The sequence below is a fragment of the Podarcis erhardii genome, assembly GCF_964252035.2.
Source record: "Podarcis erhardii genome assembly, chromosome: 5".
NCBI classification, from domain to species: domain Eukaryota; kingdom Metazoa; phylum Chordata; class Lepidosauria; order Squamata; family Lacertidae; genus Podarcis; species Podarcis erhardii.
In genome coordinates this window covers 43,883,529-43,908,600 of record NC_138509.1, presented here as the reverse complement: position 1 = coordinate 43,908,600, position 25,072 = coordinate 43,883,529, and the positions used below count along the sequence as shown (strand labels likewise).

The 25,072-nt window shown below is 39.8% G+C and overlaps 1 protein-coding gene across 3 annotated transcripts in view; it reads right to left on the bottom strand.

Annotated features, from left to right (window-relative positions):
- Positions 1–25,072, bottom strand: part of LOC309342574 ((E2-independent) E3 ubiquitin-conjugating enzyme FATS) — a 147,901-nt gene that overhangs the window by 59,166 nt on the left and 63,663 nt on the right. Inside the window, exon 1 of one of the 3 annotated variants that reach the window (XM_081863204.1) lies at positions 5,421–5,576. The exons of the other annotated variants lie outside the window; for them this stretch is intronic. Within the exon in view, the coding sequence (XP_081719330.1) occupies positions 5,421–5,442 (22 nt within the window). The 5' untranslated portion in view covers positions 5,443–5,576. Of the gene's footprint in view, positions 1–5,420; positions 5,577–25,072 lie in introns of those variants that run through there. 3 annotated transcript variants of the gene reach the window in all.

Genomic DNA, 25,072 nt, shown 5'->3' with positions numbered 1-25,072 from the left:
CTTTTAACGTCATACATGCCGTGAATTTTAAGCCCTCCTTCCATAATTTTTCCCATTCCTCAAATTGTATATTGTGGCCCACATCCTTTGCCCAACTAATCATTACCGACTTAACTTCTTCATCTACCAGGTTCCAATCCAATAACAGTTTATACATTTTTGATAAATTTTTCGTATCATTACCTATAACCTCGCTTTGAAATAACGATTCTTTGTCCATGAAACCTCGTTCTTTACTGTCTTTTTTAAACACCTCATTCATTTGGAAATAGTGCATCCAGTCATAAACATATTCCTTCACCTGCTCATACGGTTTTATTTTCCACTTTTCCCCTTCTTTATATAACAGTTGGTCATATGTTATCCATTTACTTCCCATATTTAATCTCTTTATACTCTTTGCTTCTAAGGGTGAAAACCAGCGTGGTGTTCTAAGTTCTAATAGATTTTTGTATCTGTCCCAGACCTCAATTAAGGGACCTCGGAATATGTGGTTCTCAAAGCCCTTATGGACTCTCTTTTTTTCGTGCCATAAATAAGCATGCCACCCAAATCTGTTGTTGAATCCCTCCAAATCCAACAGTTCGTTATTCTTCAATTTAATCCACTCTTTCGTCCAGCAAAGACATGAGGCCTCGTAATACAATTTCAGATCTGGCAGGGCAAAACCTCCTCTTTCTTTTGTATCTGTTAGCAATTTAAATTTGATTCTCGGTTTTTTGCCCTGCCAGATGTATTTTGAGATCACTCTTTGCCACTCCTTAAAGATCTTAATTCCCTTAATTATGGGGATAGTCTGAAATAGGAACAGTAATTTTGGGAGCACGTTCATTTTGATTGTAGAGATCCTTCCCCAAAATGACAATTTCAATTTTGCCCACACCTCCAAGTCCTTTTTGATTCCCTTCCAAGCTGGTTCGTAGTTGTTTTTATATAAATCTATATTTTTGGGAGTTATCCAAATACCCAGATATTTTACCTTTTTGACCACCTCTATTTGGGTTAATTGTTGCATTGTTTCTATTTGGTCTTGATCCATATTTTTTACTATTATTTTTGTTTTTTTCTTATTGAGTTTAAAGCCTGCCAGATTTCCAAACTGTTCCATTTCCTCCAAAACTGCTTTTATCGTACTTGTTGGTTCCTCAATCATTATAGCCAAGTCATCTGCGAATGCTTTGGTCTTGTACTCATTCTGTCCGATTGTCACTCCCTTTATAGCCTTGTTTTGTCTGATCGAATTCAAAAGAACCTCTAATACCGTTATGAAAAGTAACGGCGAGAGAGGGCATCCCTGCCTCGTTCCCTTTTGTATCCTTATTCCTTCTGTAACTACATTATTTATAATCAGTTTAGCTTTCTGATCTGTGTAGATAGCTCTGACTCCCTTAAGAAAGTCTTCGCCTATCTCCATGTATTCTAGATTTCTCATCATAAAGTCCCATATTATGTTGTCGAATGCCTTCTCGGCATCTACAAAGATCATTGCGGCTCTTTTATCAATCCTATCAGACAGGTATTCCATCACATTAACTATATATCTTATGTTGTCTTTCATCTGTCTGTTTGGTAAGAAGCCGGCCTGGTCTTTATGTATGATTTCTGACAGAATCTTTTTCAGCCTCTTTGCTAGAATTGCCGCAAATATCTTGTAATCTAAGTTTAGGAGTGAAATCGGCCTGTAGTTTTTGACTTGGGTTAGATCTGAGTCCTGTTTTGGGATGAATGTAATGAACGCCTCCTTCCATGTTTCCGGGATTTCTCCCTCTTTTAGAATATTGTTCATCACTTCCTTCAATGGTGTTATCAAAATTGGTTCCATTTCTTTGTAATAACAGGCAGTGAAGCCATCCGGCCCTGGTGCTTTCCCCCTTTTTAACTCTTTAATCACCTCTTTTATCTCTGCTATATCAATTGGAGTGTTCAGTTGGTCTCTTTTTTCAGTCGGGATCTTTTGTGTCTTTTTCTCTTTCAGGTATCTCTCTATTTTCCTCGAGTTGTTTCTTTCTGTATTTTTATATAGTCTTTTATAATAGTCCAAGAATCCCTTTCTTATTTCCTTTGGGTTGGTAATCTCTTCTCCTTCTATTATAATCTTATTTATTGTATTCTGTTCTTTCCTTTTTTTTAATTGCCATGCGAGCCATTTTCCTGATTTGTTCGCAAATTCAAAGTTTCTTTGTCTCAACTTCTTTATATTCCACTCTATTTCTCTATTTATTATAATGGCAAACTGTGATTGTAGAATTTTAATTTTTTCTTTTATCTCCAAATTGTTTGGTTTCTTAATTAATTTTTGTTCATTATCCATAATTTGCTTCAAAATTTCTTTTTTCTCTTTTTCTCTATTTTTGTTTTTAATTGAATTTTGCTGAATGAAGAAGCCTCTCATTACTGCCTTGCTGGCATCCCATACTACTTTATCCTTTGTGCCTTTGTTACAATTGGCTATGAAATATTCTGATAATTCCTTTTGCGCTTTTTCTACTATTTTCTGATCATCTAGGAGATAATCTTTCAATCTCCATCTAAAGGTTCCTTCTTCGAAGCTTCTTAATTCAAATTCTATCGGGTTGTGATCAGAGATTACTTTCGGTTGAATTTCTATCCGTTGGGTTCTTGGTGTCAGTTCACTCGAGATCCAAATCTGGTCGATCCTTGACATTGACTTATTTGGTTCAGAATAGAATGTAAATTGTTTGTCTAATGGATGCTTGAGGCGCCAAATATCTATCAAATTGCAACTCTCAATCATCGAAAAAAAGGATTTTGGTAGTTTTCCTTCTTTACTTATTCCTTCTCTGCATCGTCCATTTCTAATGAGGTCACCCCATTCATGTCACCCATTAAAATGATTTTTTGATCCATATATTCAGATAGATTCTCTTCTAACACCTTATAAAATTCTGTTTTATTTCCGTTCGGTGCGTAGATCCCCACAATAATCAGATTTTCTCCATGCCAGATGATTCGAACCGCAATTATCCTTCCTTCTTCGTCCTTGAAAATTTGTTTCGCTTCAATTTGTTTTCTAATATATAAGACCACTCCTCTTTTTTTCTCCTTGTCTAACGATACAAATTCGTTTCCCAGTCTTTTATTAATTAAAATTTTTTTGTGTCTTCTTGCTACATGTGTCTCTTGTAGGCATATGATGTCTAAATTTTCTAGACAAAAATGTTTTTAGCAGGCACCGGAAAGAGAACAGCAATAGGGCTTGCCTGACATCAATAGGCAGGGAGTTCCGAAGTGTAGGTGCTGCCACACTAAAAGATCAATTTCCTACAAAGGTGGAACAGGTATTATCTGACACCTGTTACAGTGCCAGTTCCACAGAGTGAAGCTGTCAACTCGGCATATATGGGATAAGGCGATCTTGCAGGTAAGCTGGTCCCAAGTTGGCAAGGGCTTTGTATACTAACAGTAAGATCTTGACCCTGGCCCAGTAGCAAATTGGCAACCAGTGCAGATCTCTTAGCACAGGTGTTATATGCTGACAAGGACTCACTTCTGTCAGCAACTGTGCTGCAGCATTCTGCACTAACTGAAGTTTTTGGGTCAAGCACAATGGAAGCCCCACATAGAGCATGTTACAGTAATCCAATCTTGATGTACCGTATTTTTTGCACCATAACACTCACTTTTTTCCTCCTAGAAAGTAAGGGGAAATGTCTGTGCGTGTTATGGAGGGAATGCCTACGGGTGGCATGCCTACTGATTTTCCTCCTCTAAAAACTACGTGCGTGTTATGGTCGGGTGCGTGTTATAGAGCGAAAAATACGGTAACCAATTCATAAATTACTGTGACAAAGTTTTTTCCTGTTGAGGAATGGTTGTAACTGTCATAAAAAGCACTTTTAGTCACTGAGGTCCTACTTGGTTCTTCCAGCGACAAAGTTGGATACAGAAGCACCCCCAGATTGTGTACCTGCTCCTTCAGGGGGAATTCAAGCCCACTCAGGGTAGACAATTGACAAATATCACGGACATGGGAACCACTCACCCACAGTGCCTCCATCTTGCCAGGAAAGCTCAGATTGCTGTTTCTCAGCCACTACCTACGCCCAAGCACTGACCAAGGAACGGCACAACCTCTCCTGCTGCAGATGTTATGCAGAAATAGAGCCGAGTATCATCACCATACTGATGGCACCTTGCCCCCAAAACTCATAATGACCACTCCCAGTAGTTAAATACAGCAATTAAATGGGATGGGAGATACATCCGCCCCCATCAACACAAACCACAACTGATTATGCTGTTGTTTCAATTGAATTTGATTTTGTGAGGATTTTAAGATCTTTCCCTGTATGTTGCTTTTAGATGCTTCATTTTGCTGGAAAGACAGCATCTTTTAAATAAACGAGACAATCCCAACAGAATGAAAACGGAGGCAGAAACATGCTCACTCCCCAAGAGTTATGGTATGCACAGCACTGAGGCTGTAAAAAATCAATAGCAAAGGCACAGGAAGCAACTCATAAGGACCAGGTAGTAACTAAACACTGGTGTCCACATAACCTTTAATTCCACAGCCATGTCTTGGTCTTGGTGATATACTAGTACAAAATGTTATATATATATATATATATATATATATATATATATATATATATATATCTCCGAACTGATGGCACAAATAGGGTTTTGCCCCACTAGACAAGATTTTTGAGTAGTGTTGACTGGAACACCTCCCTCAGTGAAGCATCTCAGAGACAAGACATGGTTTTTGATTTGCTGCACTGCTTTTTTGCTATGAGGAATAAAGGCAGGCTTGTCAAAATGGACATCCAAAGCAATGCTAAGGGGATTTTAGATTTCTTAGCCTATTTTCAGGAAATAAAAACAGTCCATGCCAAAGAGAAGCAGTTTCCAGTGTAACCTAAGGTAAACCCCTCATTATACAAAATTGCAGCTACCTTCTCAAATGCCATGTGCAAGGCAGAAAAGGTGACTCAGTAAGAAGAAAGGATGACCACAAATTTCAGGCATACTTTAAATGTGCTTCAAATGTATGCTGTGTATTCAGCCATACATACATGTTTCCCCCCCAAACAGGATGATCCATCTTGATACAAGGGGAAAATAACATGTGAAGTGTGACTCCTTTAATAGGTTAGGGCCCATCTCAAAAACTATTTTTTAAAAAAGAAAGAAAAAGAGATAGAGAGGGTGAAGAGAGGGAACATGGAGGAACATGCAACTGTTTCGTTCCCCATTGATAAAACTATAAGCTCCTTGGAGAACTGACTTATCTTGGTTTTCAGTTCTGCAAAGCATTTAAAGGCACTATACAGTTAATAATACTAGCAATACTTCCCGAGACAGTTTATCTAGAATTCAAGAGTATTTATCTTCCTGTCTAATTCACAGGAGACTTTGGGTGCTTTATAAATAATAGAGGGGAGAGTAAAGCTCACCTTCACAGATTTCATGGATCATATTTCACTAAAGATTTAAGGCCCACACAAGGCAAATAAATTGTAAATTCAAAAAGAAGTAAAATTGTCACAGTTAAAGATCTGGGATATTTCCAAGTAGACAATATAGGTTTTCTGCCTCTTGCTACTCTGGCAAAAGCATATCAGTGAGGTTTAAGTTAGGATAGAATGTTTACCTTATATGTTACCATGACACTTGCACTAAGATTCCATCTTCAGGACTTGCATGATAACAAGGAGCCATCATTTTGCTTTGACTCTTATGTCACAGGAAACTTTTAAAGCAGACAGTCAATGCTCAAAGCTAGAGTCAGACTTTTTATTTCACAGACAAGGGTCATTGCTCAGGAATAGACTGTCTGCTTTGCATACAGAAAGTCTCAGGTTCAATCCCTGGTATCTCCAGATAGGACTGGGAAAGTCTTCTTGCCTGAAACCCTGGAAAACCTCTGCCAGTCAGTGTATACAATACTGGGCTATTCAGAATGATCTGACTCAGTATAAGACAGCTTCCTATGTTCCTAGAAATACTTCTTCCATCCACAAAAGGCTTTTGATCCAGCAGAGAGATCCTACTGGCAGAGAGGGTAGGGAGGAAACTTTTTCCAAATCCCCCTTCCTTGCTCCAGACACTGTTGCTACCTCCCACAACATTCTGGATTGTCACCTATACTGGATTGCACCAGTACTGAGGAATAGTTGCAGAGTAGCGCTGGGGTAACATCTGGTTTTCAACATCGCAATATATCACCAGCTAAACATCGCAATATGCCAATACATCACAATGGCTGAAATAAGGATAAAAAACTATGTAAAGGCAAATTCCTCTAAGTGGGATTTCATGTTTGCAGGGGTGAACTTTTTGTGAGGGTTTGAGTGTGTTCAGGCTTCTGTGCTCTGCTCACATTAAGCAATGGGAAACAGCAAGAAGGATAAATAAAGGCTCGCTGCTTTACGGAGAGAAATTGACTGAAGATAAACAACCTTGCAGAAGAACGGGGAGACAACCACACTCCCTCATGCTATAGCACTCAGCATGTCTCTGTGCCTGTTGTTGTCAGAACCTGTACGTCACATGGACCTAAAGGCCAGCACATGTGTATCTGTTTATTACACAGTGACTTCCTTTATAACATCTTAATGCTGCAGTGGTTAGGCCTGAGGAGTTCTAGATAGCACAGAGAAAGCCTAATGTACAAACTCCCAGGTTGATATCTTCAAGAGGAGAGCTTGGCATTGCAGCGAGGATTATGTGATAGTGAGCTAGAGAATTGATTTTTTTAAAAAAAATTAAACTCTATAAATTCCCCCCTCCTATTACATCTTTCATACAGCAAGTAATAATCCAGGATTACCAGGCAGTTTCTCTGTGTTCCTTACATATCCTCTCTACCCCCTGTATTGCCAGTCCCAATGCAGTCTTTTCTGTCTAGCATGTCTAGCCATCAAGTATTAAGATTAAATAAAATATCAGTGAAATTACATTTCCGGGAATGGTTTTTGGCTTTTCCAGAATAAAGTGGAGACCATGGCAGGAAACAAAACAAACAAAAGCAACAAGTCTGTGTACCATGGCATAGGCAATTACAGCACTGAAATGCTATCATCTGCAGTTACACTTCAGGAGGACATATTAAAACAACAGCAGCAACAACAACAACTGGTCCCCAAATAACAATTCAAACAAAAAATTCTATAAGCCATAGTTCATTAAAAAATTTTTTTTACCACAGCTGAATAACATTGCCTATCTAAAAGCCAACTGAAGCAGCTTTCTGGGATGACTGGCAGACGTCTGGATGTCAACAGGTAAGTAGTTCCAGTGTGTGTTAGGGAAAAACATCTCAGTGTGACCCTGATCTTATTTTTATGGAGACTGAGGTAAAATGGAGACCTTTTGAAAGAAGATGATGGGGAAAACACTCAAAATAACAAGGGAATGTGCTTCATTGACAACATTTTCCTGAGGCATGAAAGTGAGAGCTCTTGGTAGAGCTCCCATATTCTGTTTTAGCTAATGGGGCCTCCAGCTGCCACCACGCCACCGGAGAATGATTTCTGTTCTCATCCTGAAGCAAAGTTCTTAACCCGAGGTAATATTTCTAGGTTAGCGGAGTCTGTAACCTGAAGCATCTGTAACCTGAAGCGTATGTAACCCGAGGTACCACTGTATTTCATGCATTCCGAGGCTCAGTCTAGGCACCAGAAACAAGTTCTGGAGCAAAGGTGAAATATACTTGGAGTCAAGAGTGGATTTCATGCACTTTATTCAGCTCATAGTGGTGAGGAGGAATGGAAGTTCCCCCAGAATGTCTGCCTTATACATTATTTACACAATGGGCCCCACGTGATTGGCTAATTCCCGGATTCTCCTGTAGGCCAATCAGGTTGCGGATTCCCTTCCACCTGGAGCTGGATTGGGTAGCTCCTGAGGACCAATCAAACTGCTGCATTCTGGATCCTATTTTTCCAGGACCAATCAGACTGCTGCATTCTGAATCCTATTGTTATAGGACCAATCAGATTGCTGCCTTTTGGATCCTATTCAACTCAGTACATAACAAAAGGCATCCTTGGCAGGGCTGGAGAAATCATTTCCATCTAATTGACAATGAAACAACCTTGAAATAAATCCTGTACAATTCATCACATATCTGTTGTTGCTTTTCCTTTGGATGATGTCTAGGTGGCTTTGCCTCTTTTCTAAAGAACATCATGAGATCTGTTAATGGATCTTGGGCATCTTGAAGCAAAGCTTACTGCCTGCAGAGATGATTACAGGATCCACTGCGAAACAGATAAATGAGCTCTCTTCAGACTGAACTTGTAAAACCCTTTGTAGTGGGTAGCATTTGAGACCAGGTTCTTATTGGGGGGGGGGAGCCCACTAAGAATGTTATTGGCTTAGGTCACATTTACAGAATGCCCTTGGAAGAAAAAGCTAGTCTTACTCTACATAGCTGGTTTCCTTTATGCTAGTTAGTAAGACGAACAAAATAAAAATAAATTACCAGCAATATATCAAATATCCCAGAAAGTAGCCACTCATTTTTCAAATCTGTATTTAGGGGTGTGTGTGGGTTTTTTTAATAAAAAAATTGCTATGGTTACTTCTCATCCATGTTCAGCGTTATGTTCCGCAAGCTATAAGCTAAGCAACCAGGCATATTTAAACCTAAATACAGAATATAGAAAGACTTCAGATTCAGGATCAAAGCAGTTGGCGCCACTTATTCAGTAGTGAGGGCTGCCTTGGTGTAACACAGCTTCTCATTTTCAGCTTCAAAAGATACTTCAGGAAGGGGAGACTAAGAGCACAGATGCACTTAACCCTTTCCCCATCTACTATTTTCCTGCTCAGAATTCTCCCCCACCCTCACAAGCTGCAACTGTAGGAAAAGTTGCTTGAAGGATGATTTGAAGCTGGAAAATGACTTGTGGGAAACAGGGGAAGTAGTACCCCTTTTCCACTAATATTTATGCATTCAATCCTCCCCAAGTGGCTTTAAGAAGAGGAAAATCAGTAGTGTACAGTTCAGCACATTTATGCGTTAAATAATTTGGCCCCCAAGACATGTAAAGTCACAATGCACTCTAAGTGATTCCACTAAGAGCCATTATCCCACTCAAACACATTAGGGCAGTCCTGAAGTGCCAGCATATACTTAATAAAAAAATGCAGTTGTTGGGAAATTGAAGGACAAACTGAGTTTGAATGGGTCCTTTAAAAAGCAAAGTAACCGAAAATGATTTCTTCTGATGGCTTCCTAAACTACCATAATAAGTTCTCGCAATTCACATTTAGGGAATCAGAAACATGGATGTTATACAGAGATTTCAGATATAAAGTGCAATCTCAGACAATTCAATATTGCATTGGTTCTGTCTACGTACTAAAAGTTGAGTTCAGGACCAAGATGTGGTTAACCCACACAAAAGAAAATCAGCCTGGCAAAGGAGACATTTCTTATCAGCAGCCGGAGTGTTGGCATAGGCCTGACACGATTTCCATTGGGTAACTATAGATTCTTGGTACCAGAAGATATGGGGGATAGTTTTACTTGTGAAATTGACACATACATTTAAAGTAATGCAGTGCCAGCATACAACTGATGGGGGGGGGGATCAGGGAGTATGGAATGATTTTGTTGTTTTTACAACCATGGAGGAACATGACCAGCCTCTGACTGTGTTTCTTCACCTGTGGGTTTTATGAACAGGTAAAGAAAAATATTAAAGTTAAGTGTAATGGTCTTAGTATTGACAGCCCACAACAATTCCTCTGTAATTGATTTCAAATATTATCCAGGATTATTTGTTCTTTGTAACACATATCAGCTCTGTTTATTGCTTGCATTTTTTCTTTAGTGTTTCATATAAATTGTAAAATTTAATGATTTTTTTTAAAAAAGATAATGTACACAGGTAGGAAGAAAATTTCACAGCTGTCTTTATGAATCCATACTTCTTACTGCATAGGATGTTTCAGTGTCTTGCATAATAGGAATACAGTGGTACCTCAGGTTAAGTACTTAATTCGTTCCGGAGGTCTGTTCTTAACCTGAAACTGTTCTTATCCTGAAGCACCACTTTAGCTAATGGGGCCTCCTGCTGCTGCTGCGCCGCTGGAGCACGATTTCTGTTCTCATCCTGAAGCAAAGTTCTTAACCTGAAGCACTATTTCTGGGTTAGTGGAGTCTGTACCTGAAGCGTATGTAACCTGAAGCATATGTAACCAAGGTACCACTGTACAATACTTTATCATGGTTCTTGGGAGGTGGAATAGCTACATGTTAACACTACAGGTGCTAGGTTTTTCTTAAGGCAGGTATATACCTTAATGAAAGACCACCTGCAGAACATCCCAGGTTTAATGCCTGGCATCTCCCAGTAAAGCTGCAAAAGGTCCTGTTTAGAACCCTGGAGAGACATTGCCAATCAGTGCTGAACAGAGATGGGGAAACCTCTGCCCTGTCAAGTGTGACTGAACTCACATGTAACTGAAGTACCTTCAGCCCCAGGCAGAATGCCCAACAATCAGGAATGATGGGAAGTGTCCCAACAACACGCAGAGGTGTCATTGGCTTCTCATCCTTGATGAAGACATATTGAACTAGATGAACCAAAGGATTAACTCAGTTTCCAGTGTTCCTATGGTGGCTTCTTATATACCTTCCTATGTTTCTAAAATGGAGCCCCAGTCCACAGTCTTCTTCTGCATCCTTATTATTGCATAAGACCTGCTAGATCAGACCAAAGGCCTATTTAGTTCAGCATCCTGTTTCCCAAGAGAGCCAATCAGACGCCTGTGAGAAGCCCTCTCCTGCCATTGTTCTCCAGCAAAGGGTATTCAGAGGTATGATGTCTTTTAAAGTTGCTGGTCATCATCACACCTTGTGGTAACAAGTTCCATAAAGTGATTATGTACTGTGCCAAACTCTTCCTCTTGTCTGCCCCAAATATCCTACGAAAAAGAGAAAGACTCTCTATCTACTTCTCCCTCAGCAAACAAAATAGTATGATGTCCTTTTTCCTAACCTAAAAGGCGCCAAACACTGAAATCTTTCTTCATAAGAGTGTTGCTCAAGCCCCTCATCATTTTGATCACCCTTTTCCACACTTTTTCAAGCTCTAAAATATCCTTTTTGAACTTCACATGTATGTCAAGCAGTCAGTATGGCATTATGCCCAGCTCTCTCAGAACTATAAACCTTCACACCTGCAGATGACAATTCAGCCACTATTCTTAGAATTCTGACAGTCTTCAATGTGATAGCAGCCATAGGCTCAGTCAGGAGACCAGAAATGCCTAAAGTTATTGTCTGTAGGTAAAGATGTGAGGAGATAAGTTGTACAAAATAAACCCAAAATAAAAAAATTCCTTCCAGTAGCACCTTAAAGACCAACTAAGTTAGTTCTAGGTATGAGCTTTCGTGTGCATGCACACTTCTTCAGATATCTGAAGAAATGTGCATGCACACGAAAGCTCATACCTAGAACTAACTTAGTTGGTCTTTAAGGTGCTACTGGAAGGAATTTTTTTATTTTGTTTTGACTATGGCAGACCAACACGGCTACCTATCTGTAAAATAAACCCAGTTTGCACTAATTTCCCATCTATCAATATGTTCTTGAATTTGTGGCTTACGAATAAAAGTAGAGTTGTTTTTCCAAGGTCTGGGCTGGTAGAGACTTTGAGACAGAAATAATGAGTTTTGTGGCACACTGTGGCTACTAAATGCTCTACTTTTCCTCTGTTTTCTGAATCAGAGAATCAGACATAAACCACACGTCTATATTCTCCCTTGCAACATCAGGGAGAGTTACTTGCTTTCTAAAAGATGCCAAATACTAGCTGGCTGCTGGCAGTGCTTATGGGGTGAGTGGGTGTTTGTGTAGGTTCAGAAAGCAAATCACCCATGAGACATATTTATTCTCTGAGCCATGGTAGATGGAGGAAAAAATCCTTTGATCTGCTGAAAACGGAAGCTATATTTTAAACACTATAATCAAGTCTTCCATTCTGCTGCCTGAATTGGTTTTCCAGTGGTGGCAAATTTGGAAAGTGCTTTTTGTTTTGATTGTATGTGTGCACTCTCAGTAGTATTTTAATTATGGACTTGTATCTTACTCCAATTTCTTATTGTGAGCCAGCCTGGGATGAATTTCTATTAAGGGTGGTATGTAAGTATCTAGTATCAGGGCCAGGGAAACAGTGCCCCTCCAGATGTTGTTGGACTCCAACTCCCATCAGCCCCAGCCAACATGTCCAATTGCCAAGGGTGATGGGGGCTGGAGTCCAGCAACATCTGGAGAGCACTACATTCCCCACCCCAGCCTTAAATAAAATAATTAAAAATAGTGTGCACTTTGATTAAGTTAAAACAATTTTCAAAAGCACTTAGGTGCCGTATATTTCCTGCACCCCTACTGGACAAGGTGTCAGCCCATTGTCGTAAGAGTACTGTATAAGCTTTGAAGCAGATCTGAAGCAGGAGATGGCATGTATGCAGAATTTTGGTTTAGAATTTTTTTGTGAAGATTTATTAAACACAGTTTGTTTACCATCTTCCTTTCCAATACATGCTTTGCTTTTAATATGCAGCATGCAACTCTGGAATGGTTTAATCTTGGAAATCATCTATTTTTCCATTTCACTGCAACTGGTTAGGAAGCTCAGATGATTTCAGAGATTAAACAAAGCACAATTGTATAGAAGTAAAGTAGAATGTAAGCAGATTTTGTACTTATCTCCAGTTTCAACAAAAGATAGCTGGTAATTGCTTTTTTATAACTTGAGCTTTACATTTGGAAGTGGAGGGCAAAGAAAAGCTCCGTATCACAGCTTAAACACTAAAGCCGCAGATCTTTAACTTTCTATTCTGATAGTGAGCCAAACCATTAACCAACTTTAATTTTAAAAGTATATTTATACTAGATTCACGGGTGACAAAGGAAGCAGCAAGGATAATGTTTTTGGTCACTGCAAAATCCTATCTGGCCTACAATCTGCAGCAGGAATCAAAATAAGGAAAAGTTTTAAATGGTTAGCCATTCTGCCTGTGTCTGAACAGGACAGCTTGTGCCCAGCAATAGGAAACAAATCTAGCTTTATCAAGAAGCGAGAAACCTGTTGCTTAGCAACAAATAAAATCCTCACAATTGTACATTCTCTCTCACACACAAAGTACCCAGAACCCAAGCATTCAAAGATGAAGGGGCAAAAGACAGATGAGGCACAAGATCAATTTTTATCTATTTACCTTTTTTTAAAGAGGGACTTCCCTTCTGCATTATACATTAGCCTCCTTCATAAAACTTTAAGACCTTTCTGACATACTACATACAACTCTGATCTTATGTGTGGTTGCAATTTCAGTCCTGGGCAGCAAAAACTATGGGTACATATGCCTTATCTGTTTCAATGGAGCTGTGCCCTAGCATAGCATGGCTTAGAATTCCACATGTTTCTGAGCACTAGGTGTGGAGTCTGTCACTCTCAGCTTTGACTTGTGGGGTTCCCATGGGCATCTGGTTGGCCACTGAGAACAGAATGCTGGACTAAAGGGGGGCTCTTTTCATGGAACCAGAAAGGATATTTCAGACCCCCCCCCAATTGTCCCTATTTTCCAGGGACAGTCCTGGATGTATACAAGCCATCCCAGTTTCTGATTTGGTCCTGGAATGTCTCGTCTTTCCTTAGGACATCCCTGTATTCATCAAATAAATGTTGGAGGGTATGGTATTTGTGACTTCCACAAGCTATGGAAGGGGTAGTTGGCCCGGACTGTCTGCCCAACCCCTATGCCTCAGAAGATAGTTATATGGAGTTCAACGGCTCTCTTGGATATATATGTTTAGGACGGAGTGATTTAGAATTAATAGCCAAAGTCAATCACGCAGTAGTCGGAAAGTTTGGTGAAAATGTACTATGTATATATTTGGGGAAAGCTGGCTGTCTTGTTCCAGTGCTGCTCTTATGAGCTGTGTGCTCTGGCATTCCCCATGGTGTTTTTGCCTGGACCTTAAGGTTGCAGCTGAACCCAGCGGGCAAGAAAAATCAAATATATAAGCCAGGCCCTTGGGTTTGTAACTTCACAAGCATTTCATGAGAAAAATAAAGTAATCCACAAACACTTCCAGCATTTCCCCTCAGTAAAAAGTAAGACCTTTTTATAAAATGCAAACATTTTTCCTGGGGGATGTTCCTCCTAAGGTCAAGCTAGCAAAAACTCACAGACAAATAAGATATGTAAGGAACATTTAAGAATTTGAAATGTTGGCCATGAGCATACAGTAAACCCATGGTCTAGCCACTGGTTGTGCTATGCTGATCACAACAGCAAATAAAACTGTGTTTTAGAAGTCAGCATACCCTCCAACATTTCTCTGATGAAAATAGGGATGTCCTATTCAATAATAATAATAATAATTTTATATATAAAAACATAATAAAACATTAAACATTAAAAACTTCCTTATACAGGGCTGCCTTCAGATGTCTTCTAAAGGTTTCCTATGTCTTTGACTTGGGGGTCACATAACTCCATATCATCCAACATTTCTCCAATGAAAATAGGGATGTCCTAAGGAAAAGTGGGACATTCCAGGATCAAACAGAAACCGGGATGGCTTCTGAAAATCTGGGACTGTCCCAGGAAAATAGGGACACTTGGAGGGTCTGATTCAATAGTGCCTTAAGGCAGCTGCATATTGGTTTTTAACCCATTTCTGCAGAAGTTCATAGTTTTGGGCTAATGTAACACCGTTAATTGCAAAGGGACACATTGAGGTCCTTCTGAGGTAGTGGGGGTGCATACTGAAGTGCAAAGTTTCCTTCAAAACTTGAGGCCTCTGGGGAATTAGATGCAACACAGTGCATTTCAAAATAATGTCCTAGGGAGAGTCTCAAGGTCCAGGTGGAGAGGCCTGGAGAGCTGCATTCAGTCCTCTTCCCCAAGCCTGAAATTCCTCACTCCTGCTATAGAAGAGATGTATCTTGGCATGTGAAAGTTGTATACTCCCTGCACATACTCATGAAAGCAAGAGACAATCTGAGTCGAAAATAGCCTGTTGATTGTTTTCGAAAATATATTATCAAACCCACAAAGATGGAAGAAGTATGTGCCTCACTAAGATTTTTCTCTGAGATATATATATATATACAATATATGCACAAATAAATCATTTCTTAGAAGAGTTAAGAGTTAAAACTGATGTCAGAGTTGCACTGTTTTTTAACAATGATTGCTTTCACTGGAAACTGTGATGAAAATAAGAAAGCTAGGTATCTAAAAGTCTGTGCTCATTTAATGTGAGTCATGCATGCACGAACCAATGATCCAATTTATTCTATTGTAGTACTCTCAGCTAAGTTCACCTTCCACCTTCCCTTTCGGCTATCTGAGTTAGTCGTGTTCCTTGTGTTATCCTGATCCAGCCAACTCCTTGGCTCAATTTTCTCTCTCTGGTTTTATTTATTATTAAATTAGTATACTGTGACTAATTTAATAAGAACAAAAACAAACCAACAACCAAACATTCATCTGTAATTTTCAGGCTGCAATCCAATATTTACCTACCTGGGAATAAGCACCATTAAACAGAATAGGACTTAATTCTGAGTAGGCATGCATAGGATTGCACGGTCAGGAGATTTTTTATCATGTGGAGTGCAGCCTTCATGTATGTATCCTCAGACCTGGTTTCAGTGTTCCTGATGGCTTCTGGCCAGGGGGAAATCCACATTATTCTGTGACCCTGATCTATAATAAAAGGTTAGGAAGTTGCAATTTTCACTGGTTTCCATGTTGCATGACTAATATATGTCTCAAATCTAAAGCTACTCAGGTCTCAGCGGTGGTGAAATGTGCTACTCATTTAGACAAGAACTGAATCCACATCTCCCAATTCAAAAACTAGTTCCTGTGCAACAAGGAAATATACGCCAATAGTTATTGTTACAATTAAGTACTTAATTGTTCCAAAAACGCTGAACATCAAGCACTGCGTTTTTCAGTGGCAATCTTTGTTTGTTGCAAATTAAAATCCCACTAATTAAAGTCACCTTGAGTGGATTAACCTGAAGTTCAGGAATTATTTTGATTTTAATTAAACATAAAGACTGAGTTCAAATAATGTGAGTAGCCTGGCAGACTTGGAATAGGAAAAGCTAAAGCTTACTGTGTGTGCTTCAGACCTTAATGCATAATACTATTCCTAGTACTGACAGCACGCAATAATGTTATGTAAGGTCACATATTCTTCAGCAAAAGCTACAATAACAGACACAGCAGAAGAGTTAAGGCTGAACCTTAGCCATAATGGAATTCCCTTGCTTTTGAAGTTGCATCACCTCCTTTACTCAAAACAACAAGTCTTGTTTGTTAGATTGGACAAAAAAAGGGTTATATTTTGTTAAAATGAAAGGCACACATTTTTACATGCACGTTCATATAGATATAGATGTGCTGCATTTCTGTTTAGGGTACATGAACAGACTGGTAAATCCAGTTTTCTTTATACACAGCCACACATGAAAACTACCTCTCTTAAAAGTTTCCTACCTGCTTTGCAAAATAAAATAAAATAAAATAATTTTTAATTTTTAAAAAAATCACCAGCATTATGTCCAGTTCAGTGGTACCTCGGGTTACATATGCTTCAGGTTACAGACTCTGCTAACCCAGAAATAGTACCTCGGGTTAAGAACTTTGCTTCAGGATGAGAACAGAAATCGTGCTCCAGCAGCACGGCAGCAGCAGGAGGCCCCATTAGCTAAAGTGGTGCTTCAGGTTAAGAACAGTTTCAGGTTAAGAACGGACCTCTGGAACAAATTAAGTACTTAACCTGAGGTACCACTGTATGGGACTTGTTTAATGGCAAAGTTGGAACAAAATATATGAGAGACCCAGCTCTGTCCCATTTTTAAAAAAAGGTTTCAGTGCAATTGGTACACTCCACCAATGGCAACAGCTTGCTTAAAACAATTGGGCACGTGCTATGGTATATTCCAAATCACTTTCAGTGCAGCTAGCCACCCCGTGAGGCAGTTGGATTTTCCATTGTTTGTATTGTAACTCTAAAAAAGTAATTATGTTCAGGCAGTCTGGAGATGTGTTTGGTTCCACTGCAAAACCAATGAATACATGGTGAGCCATCAGGGGTGTTGAAAAGTCCCATTATCAAGTCCCATGGCAGTGAATCTGACAAGGAAATAGACATGAATGGTTTCCAAGGACAAGATATCCCTCTGGTTTTTCTGCAAGCAATCAGAAAGGATACACATAGCAAGGATAATCTATGGAGAACATAAAATATTCCCTTTTGCCTGCACTGAAGCCATGTTCTGCATCACATGATTGCACAGGCTGCATTATTTACAACAGCTATGAAAATACTCATACAAGAACCTTATATTTTTCAGAGATGAATAGATGCTAGGATTCAGAGTCAATCTGGCAGCCCAGATTTTCAAATTCTGCACCCCTTTTTTCCATACACCTAATTCCTCCAAATGCTATCCTCAATTTTGGAAAAAGTCTAGTAGTGTATATTGAATCATTTCAGTAAAAGTTAGAGAAGCTAGATGAAGGAGATGAGTTTAGTTCAGAGCTCAGAACTTTTAATACAGTGGTACCTCGGGTTACATACGCTTCAGGTTACAGACTCTGCTAACCCAGAAATAGTACCTCGGGTTAAGAACTTTGCTTCAGAATGAGAACAGAAATCGTGCTCCAGCAGCGCAGCAGCAGCAGGAGGCCCCATTAGCTAAAGTGGTGCTTCAGGTTAAGAACAGTTTCAGGTTAAGAACAGACCTCCAGAATGAATTAAGTACTTAACCCAAGGTACCACTGTATTTATATTCATTCTCATTACATCCATTGCATCGTAAATAAATCAATAAGAAAAGCTGCAGTGGTGTGTCCTATGCCTGAAGGGTTGGTCAAAGCCTTTATCTTTAATTCGTTCTTAAAATTCCTCTTGCAAATTTAAAATAAGGGGCTACCGTCTGATCTGGCATTTCAGTGATTGAAGGATGAGCTGAAGTGTCATCAAGGTCAATTCTTAGAGGTTCATCATAGTTGCCATACCGTTCTGGTAACTCAGGAATGTAGAAACCACCTAGAAGGTATGGGAACACACAAGAGGAATCATTCCAGTGCCAACCCATGACTCAGTTTCTGTCAGTTTAGGACTTTCACCTTTCGAAGGTCTACTAAGACATGGTTCTTCGGTCTACTGTAAGCCAGGTAACTTATTTTGAAGCCATGCTTGAAAGCCGTGTTGTTATTTGTGTAACATATGGAACCATTTTCACAGAATTTCACGCAGTGTAAGTGTTTGACAGCATAAGTATTACTTGCTATAAGCCAGTGTTCGTAGTAATCATGAACAGTATGTCAGGGATGGGAAGCCCATGCCCTTCCAGACATTGTTGCACTCAGCCCCAGCCAGCATGGCCAAAAGGGAGGGATGATGGGAGATATAGGCCCCATCTATATCTGGAGGGTCACAGGTTCCCCATCCCTGCTCCATTCGTACCACATTGTTTTTGTGCTATCAGAGCAGTGTGTGGTAAGAGTTATGGGGAGACAATGATCATACTGCTCCTGTAACATATCGACCCCAACGTGACTTAAGATGCCTAATGGTGAAATAAACCCTGTGAATCACGCAAGATAAAACTAATGAAAGCATGAGGGAAGCAGATCAATTGCCCAGGAGAAGTCAGCTGGACTGCATGTGTTCTAAATGGTCACAAAAACACGATTTTAAAAACCTCTGGTTCAAGGCTCTGAAATGTCACACACAGACTGATATGTGCAGGAATGGGCTTAACAGTTCTACGACACAATGACTATTTCTGACAAAGGAACTTCAAACTCAGGATAGACTAAATTAAGATTACGTTCATTTTTGCAAGGAATGACGATATACAACGGTCTGTCACCTTGATGTTCTACGGCACTGAAATGATCACAGTGAAGTTTTACCACACTGAAGCTTTCCAGATAGTCATTCCATGCTGTCAACACATGGGAGAAATAATAGAAGGTGAAACCAAATGTTATTTCTTTTAAAGCCACAGCCAGCACTATAGAGCAGAGGATTTCAATTTTCACTGTTGTACACCTGCTTTCCTAAGGCAAGGCACCATTGACAGCAATCCCAAAATAATTAAGACATTAGAAAGACAAGCATCTTGGTTTCCAGCATGCTCTTTTATCCCAAGTATTGTGGTAGGCAAGCTAAACACACACACACACACACACACAGAGAGAGAGAGAGAGAGAGAGAGAGAGAGAGAGAGTTAGTTTTCAATAACTATGAGAGTCTTAAGGCCCTCTAGAAATGGGCCCAGTTAATCCCCCAACTTCTGGAAGAAGAAGCTAAGATACCGGGGAAAAGGAAAAGATGATAGACCAACTTTGGGCTGCCTGCTGACTATTATTGGGGAAAGAATGCTGGACTAAAGAGGGGCAGGGTAGGATGGTTCAGCAAATTCTTTGTGTTGTAAATCTGGAGAGATTTACTAATATTAAAGAGGAAACATAAATTTAAAAATACATTATTAGTTTTTTAAAAGATCCCTATAAATGTGATCTTTTATTTCAGAAAAAGCTAAGTTATAAAACAATGCAGTCTATATTTTACAATGGCTGTTGTAAAATGTGTGCTTGCCTAGTCACTGATGATAAAAGAACGGAAGCACATTAAAAATTCTTTAGGCCATGCAAGTCTATATTATTCAGATATGCAAAGTATCTGTGCTTTTTTCCTCTTTCATTTTTGTTAACAAACTGATATTATGCTGCTTGAATAGAATGGAATATCATATTAGGTACTGATTACATTATAGACCTCATAAACAGCTTGAGAAAAGAGGCTGCACAAAACTTTAAATATTTCTCTCTGTCTCTCTCTGTCTCTCTCTCTCTCTCTCTCTCTCTCTCTCTCTCCCCTCAGACAGAAAAGGCTTACAGCTCCTGAAAGTAGAGCTTACATGGCTATTACAAGGAATCACTGCATCTCTGAAAGTGTTTACAATTGTCAGACATCCTTAAAAGCATTAAGTGTTTTTCTTCATCCTTTGTGTTAGGACAAGCGACAACCAAATGAGCAGTGATTGGCCTGGCCTGTTTGTTATCTGCTTTTCTACACTTGTACAGAAGACTATAAAGGAGAAGGCACAATAAGAAGAGCTCTGCTGGATTAGAACAAAGACCTATGTCAGCCAGTACCCAGTTGCCTACAGAGGTCCTACAGAGGATTAGAACAAAGACCTATGGCAAGCCAGAAAGGAGAACTTGGTCGCAAGACCACTGTCCCACCTGTGTTTCCCAACAACTGTAATAGTGTCATTCTGCCTCTGATTCTGGAGTTATTATAACCAAAATGACCAGTAGCCCTCTATAACCATTGTCCTCCATGAATATGTCATATCCTCCATTAAAGCCATCAATGTCAGCGGCCTTCACCACAGCTTGTGTTAGCTGTGTGAAGAATTACTTCCTGGATCTCCCATCATTCAGATTCACTGGGTTCTAGTACTGCAAGAGATAGAGAGAGAAAATCTCTCTCCCCACATTGTTCAAACTATACATAATTTTGTACACCTCTTTCAAATCTCCTCACTCACTTTTTATAAACTACAAAGTCAGAACATTTCTCACAGAGGAGTTGATCCAACCCCCAGTTTAGTTTGCCCTTTTTCTGCAGATTCACAGTTCTACAATATCGTCGTTGAAATAGGGCAAACAGAATGGCACACAGTATACCCAGAATAGTTATGCCATATATTTGTAAAAAGACATTATCATACTGGCAGTTTTCTTTTTCGTCCTTTACATGGCATGGATTTCATCTTATCCACAGATGCTATAAACATTTTCATTCCATCATAACCCCCAATATTGGTTAGGCAGGACATATTTGCTCTAGCCATGATTATTGCTCTTCAACAAGACTTGTTCTCCTATATGCTTGGTAGTTTTATATTTAATCATGCTTTCTACCCAGAATAGATATTAAGCTAACTGACCAACAATTTCCTGGGGATTCCTCCTCTACTGACCTATCTTTTAAAAACTGGTGTTACACTGGTCAACTTCCAGTCCTCAGGTATAGAATACGTAATATTAGGGAAAGGTTTCTTTTTCTTTTTAGAAGATCAACAGTTTTACTTGTGAGTTTTGTTTTCTTTTAAAAACTAACAGGGAGATACAATCTGCTAACTTCCTTCAGTTAAACAAATTTAACTACTCTGGACATGTAAGCTGTGGTGTCGCAATGGGGGTGGGTGGGGGGGCAGTATGTCCCGGGTTCCATGTCTGCGGGGGTGAGCAGCCATCACGCCACCACAGCTGCCTTTGGAGGATCCTCCGTTTGCGGCTGCAGCCACAAGCAGAGGATCCCAGCCGGCAGCAAACCGCTATACATGCGCCCTACGTAGTGACGCCCGCCCCGGGTGTCACGATGCCTTCCTTCTCCCCTGCATGTAAGTGAAATTAGCATCAAGCTACAATGGTGGTTATTTCTCTCCTCCTACCTGAGTAATGCCTAATGTTGCAGAAGTTACTTACCATGCATCATAAATAAGGAAGGGGGAGGAACTGCAAGAGAAATAACTTTTTGACTATGCTTGAGTCAGTTTCACATACTAATCTACCATAAAACTGCTGTGAAATTGTACCAAAAAAAAATATTGTCTAATGCTTGTGAAGCTGTAAATAAAAGGAGACCCATTTGTCATTGAGAACTGGCCAAAGAATGCCAAGTTCACCAGCTAGCTAGAAATCAAATCAAACATTATGCCATACAGTTCCTCCCTCCTCTGTCCAGTTGTACAGCTGTTCTCTCTGCAGCATCACTTCGAACAACTAAGCAACCCCAAAGGTGTCTGCACGATAGATGTGCTTTTTATTCTTTTAAGAGACAATATTTTTAATATAAAGAACTGCCCTACAGATAGGTTGTCCCCTGTAACCCAGTACTGTCCACTCTGATAGGTAGTGCTTCTCATGCACAGGACTTGCTAGAACCTGCTACTCAAAAGTTTAAGTAAAAAAGCAGAGAGAAGAGGAGGGTCACTTTCCTCTTATGATTGCCCTTGTAGTCAGAGAAACCTCTTACCTAGACGAGAACATAGGTAACCTACCACACTCTTCACCAACCTGCTGCCCTCCAGATGCTTTTGATTACAACTCCAATCAGTCCCAGCATCATGCAGCTGCACTGGCTTGGGCTGATGGGAACTGTAGTCTGAAGCATTTGGAGGGCACCAGCTTGGAGAAGACTTGCCTATCCTAACTAAGGCAGTACTTTTCTACAGTGGTACCTCCAGTTACAAACTTAATTCGTTCCGGAGGTCTGTTCTTAACCTGAAACCATTCTTAACATGAGGCACCCTTTCGCTAATGGGGCCTCCCGCTGCCGCCAGACTCCCGCTCACATCCCAGGACAAAGTTCACAACCAGGAGCATCTACTTCTGGGTTAATGGAGCTTGTTACCCGAAGCATTCATAAGGAGGATGGTACGTAACCCAAGGTTCCACTGTAATTTGAATTATAGTGATTTCAGAAATGTATACAGTGCACAAAACTCCTTGAAGCTATGTCTGTTCTCCATATTTATAGAGAACTCTATAGCTGCTGGAAAAATGTAAGTTCAACTCTGCAGACTAAAAAGGGTGTGAATTTAGAAGCTTCGTTATTGGGGTCCTACTCTCCAAACATCCACCGTAAGAAATAAGTCACCAAATCATGCTGTTATGATAATTGGGTCAACAGCCAAGTGCTGCATATCAAGCCTACTGACTTACTCACCTGCATTTTGCACTAATGATCCTCCTTGCCAAGACATTGTAAGGACCCATATTTGTGGCGTGCACTTAACAAGATTCGCTCTGTGCCAGCTAGAATGATTCAAATTACTCTGCAAATGTGACTAGAAACTGGGTTAAATGAGACGTGGCACACTGGGTCCAATATCCTTTCAGGGATACTTCAGTAACCAGGCAAAGTTATTAGAAATTGTTTCACCAATGAGCAGCAACATGTGACATATAATAGCTCTCTCTCTTCCTTGTCATTCATCTTAGAGCTTCAGGGTGATCAAACCTACCCGCTGCCAGCTCTATAGGCAAGTTAACTGCAAGTGGGATACTTCCCCCCACACCCGTTACTGAAGTCCACAGGACTACCGGCTCCTGCTGCTCCACCAGATGAACTCTTATTATCGCTGTGCTCTGGTGTGCCCAACCAGATTCTTACTCAGTTGAACTCGGCAAGGAGCACTGCAGGGAAAGTACTTGTGCTTAGAAGCTCAGCACTAATAGACTTCTGCTACAGCTGCCAGCCTGGTTCAAAGACAGGCGAATAAAAAGTCAGTCCAAAGAAACAAACAGCAGAGAAGTGCCAAAAAATTAAGGGTTTGGAGGAGAAATTGAATGCACAAAGAGGCCTTAAAGCCAAGGAAAAGACCAGCATGGGAGGAATAAGGAACAGGTGCACAAAGGAGAGCATTGCTTCTCCTCATAGATTTTCTGTCATATAGGAAGGGTAAAAATAGTCATTGAAATAGGAGACAAAGAAAAATTCCCCCCTCCCTAAGGTAACCCATAATGTGCAGCCATGTAATGGCCTACTAAAACAATATTTGTATCAGATTGTCAACATGTATTACACTCATCAAGATCAGAAATTATTCATACTCTCCACTACTACAGTCTAAAACTACAGGGATCAGATAATACGATTTTGCATAGTGCTAAAAGCTGACAGTACTAATTTAGGGTGCATTTTCCTGACTCTACATTCTCATCTTGAGGTTCACCCACCCACCTGGTTAGGAAGTCTTGCAGCGCTTGTGCCATATTCCCTTGTGCACTAGTGAGTCATTCTCACTTTCCTTTATTCGTTTCTGTCTTGGGTACTGGATAAACTTCTATAGGGGTGCTTGAAGTCTAATGCTACCATTTCAGGTGACTGAATTAGAAGAGTATTGTGATGTTTCTTAGCTCAGTGATTCTGCTGTCAAATGTGATTCTGCTGCCCTGCAGTTGGGTGCATGTGCAACAAGTTATTTCAGACAACCCAAAACTATGGTAAAAGACAACAGTGAAAAAACAGAAGGAATATTATACTTTGATTATTGGGGAGGGTGGGCAGACAGAGACTACAGGCAGAAAGGTTAAATGGCATGCTCTGCTCAGACCAAGGGAGAAGGTGAGAAAACTGTAGCATGTCTCTCTCTGTAATCAATGGATAAGGTCCCAAGCACTGCAAGACTGTACCCATCCCTTTACTAAACTAGGGGGTGGCAGTGAGGCAGAGGGAGAAGGCCAATATATTTTTGGTCAAAGCAAGAAGTCTTCATTCAGGCAATCACAGACCTGGTCAGCAGGAAAATCTGTAGCTGCAAAACTGGAATAAATAATGGAAGTGTCTATTGGCTTACCTGTGGTGGATAAGATCACATATTACATTTGTTCCCACTAGTGATGTGAAGCGAGAATATTCTCTGCTAGAAAATTTTCCAGATAATATTCTCCACAAACTGTAAATTCTAATGCAAGAACCAGTTTTACAACCCACATTTAAAAAATCTAGTAAATAAATTAAGCTGTGATATTGCCAGTGTAAGTAAAGAATAATGATTTTATTTTTTTAATCCAGTTACATTACTGGGTATTGTGTCATTCACCATTGGCAGTTCTGAAATGTGAGCTATATAAAACATTGTTATTTTTTAGTTTTAAAAATGCTATGATCTCGCAGATGATCAGTGTGGAACTGAAAGCTCTGTTACCAGTGGAGACGAAGATGGTGACTTATCCTCTTAAGATGTTTGAGGAATCAATATAAATTTATAAACATTTGAGACTTGTTACTTAAAGCCTATTTTTATTTTTTTTTCTTGTGACAATTTATCAGTTATAATTTAAATATGTTGTGTACTGCCTTACTTGTCTAAGCAGATAGTAATTTGCATTTCTGATGTTATGCAACTTGTCATTACTGATTATTTGTGTTTTATTCTCTGGAAATAATAGCATTTATTTTAAACTTTTTATTGGTTTTATTAGTATTGCACTAAAAATACTGTATGATGTAGATATGCTTATTAA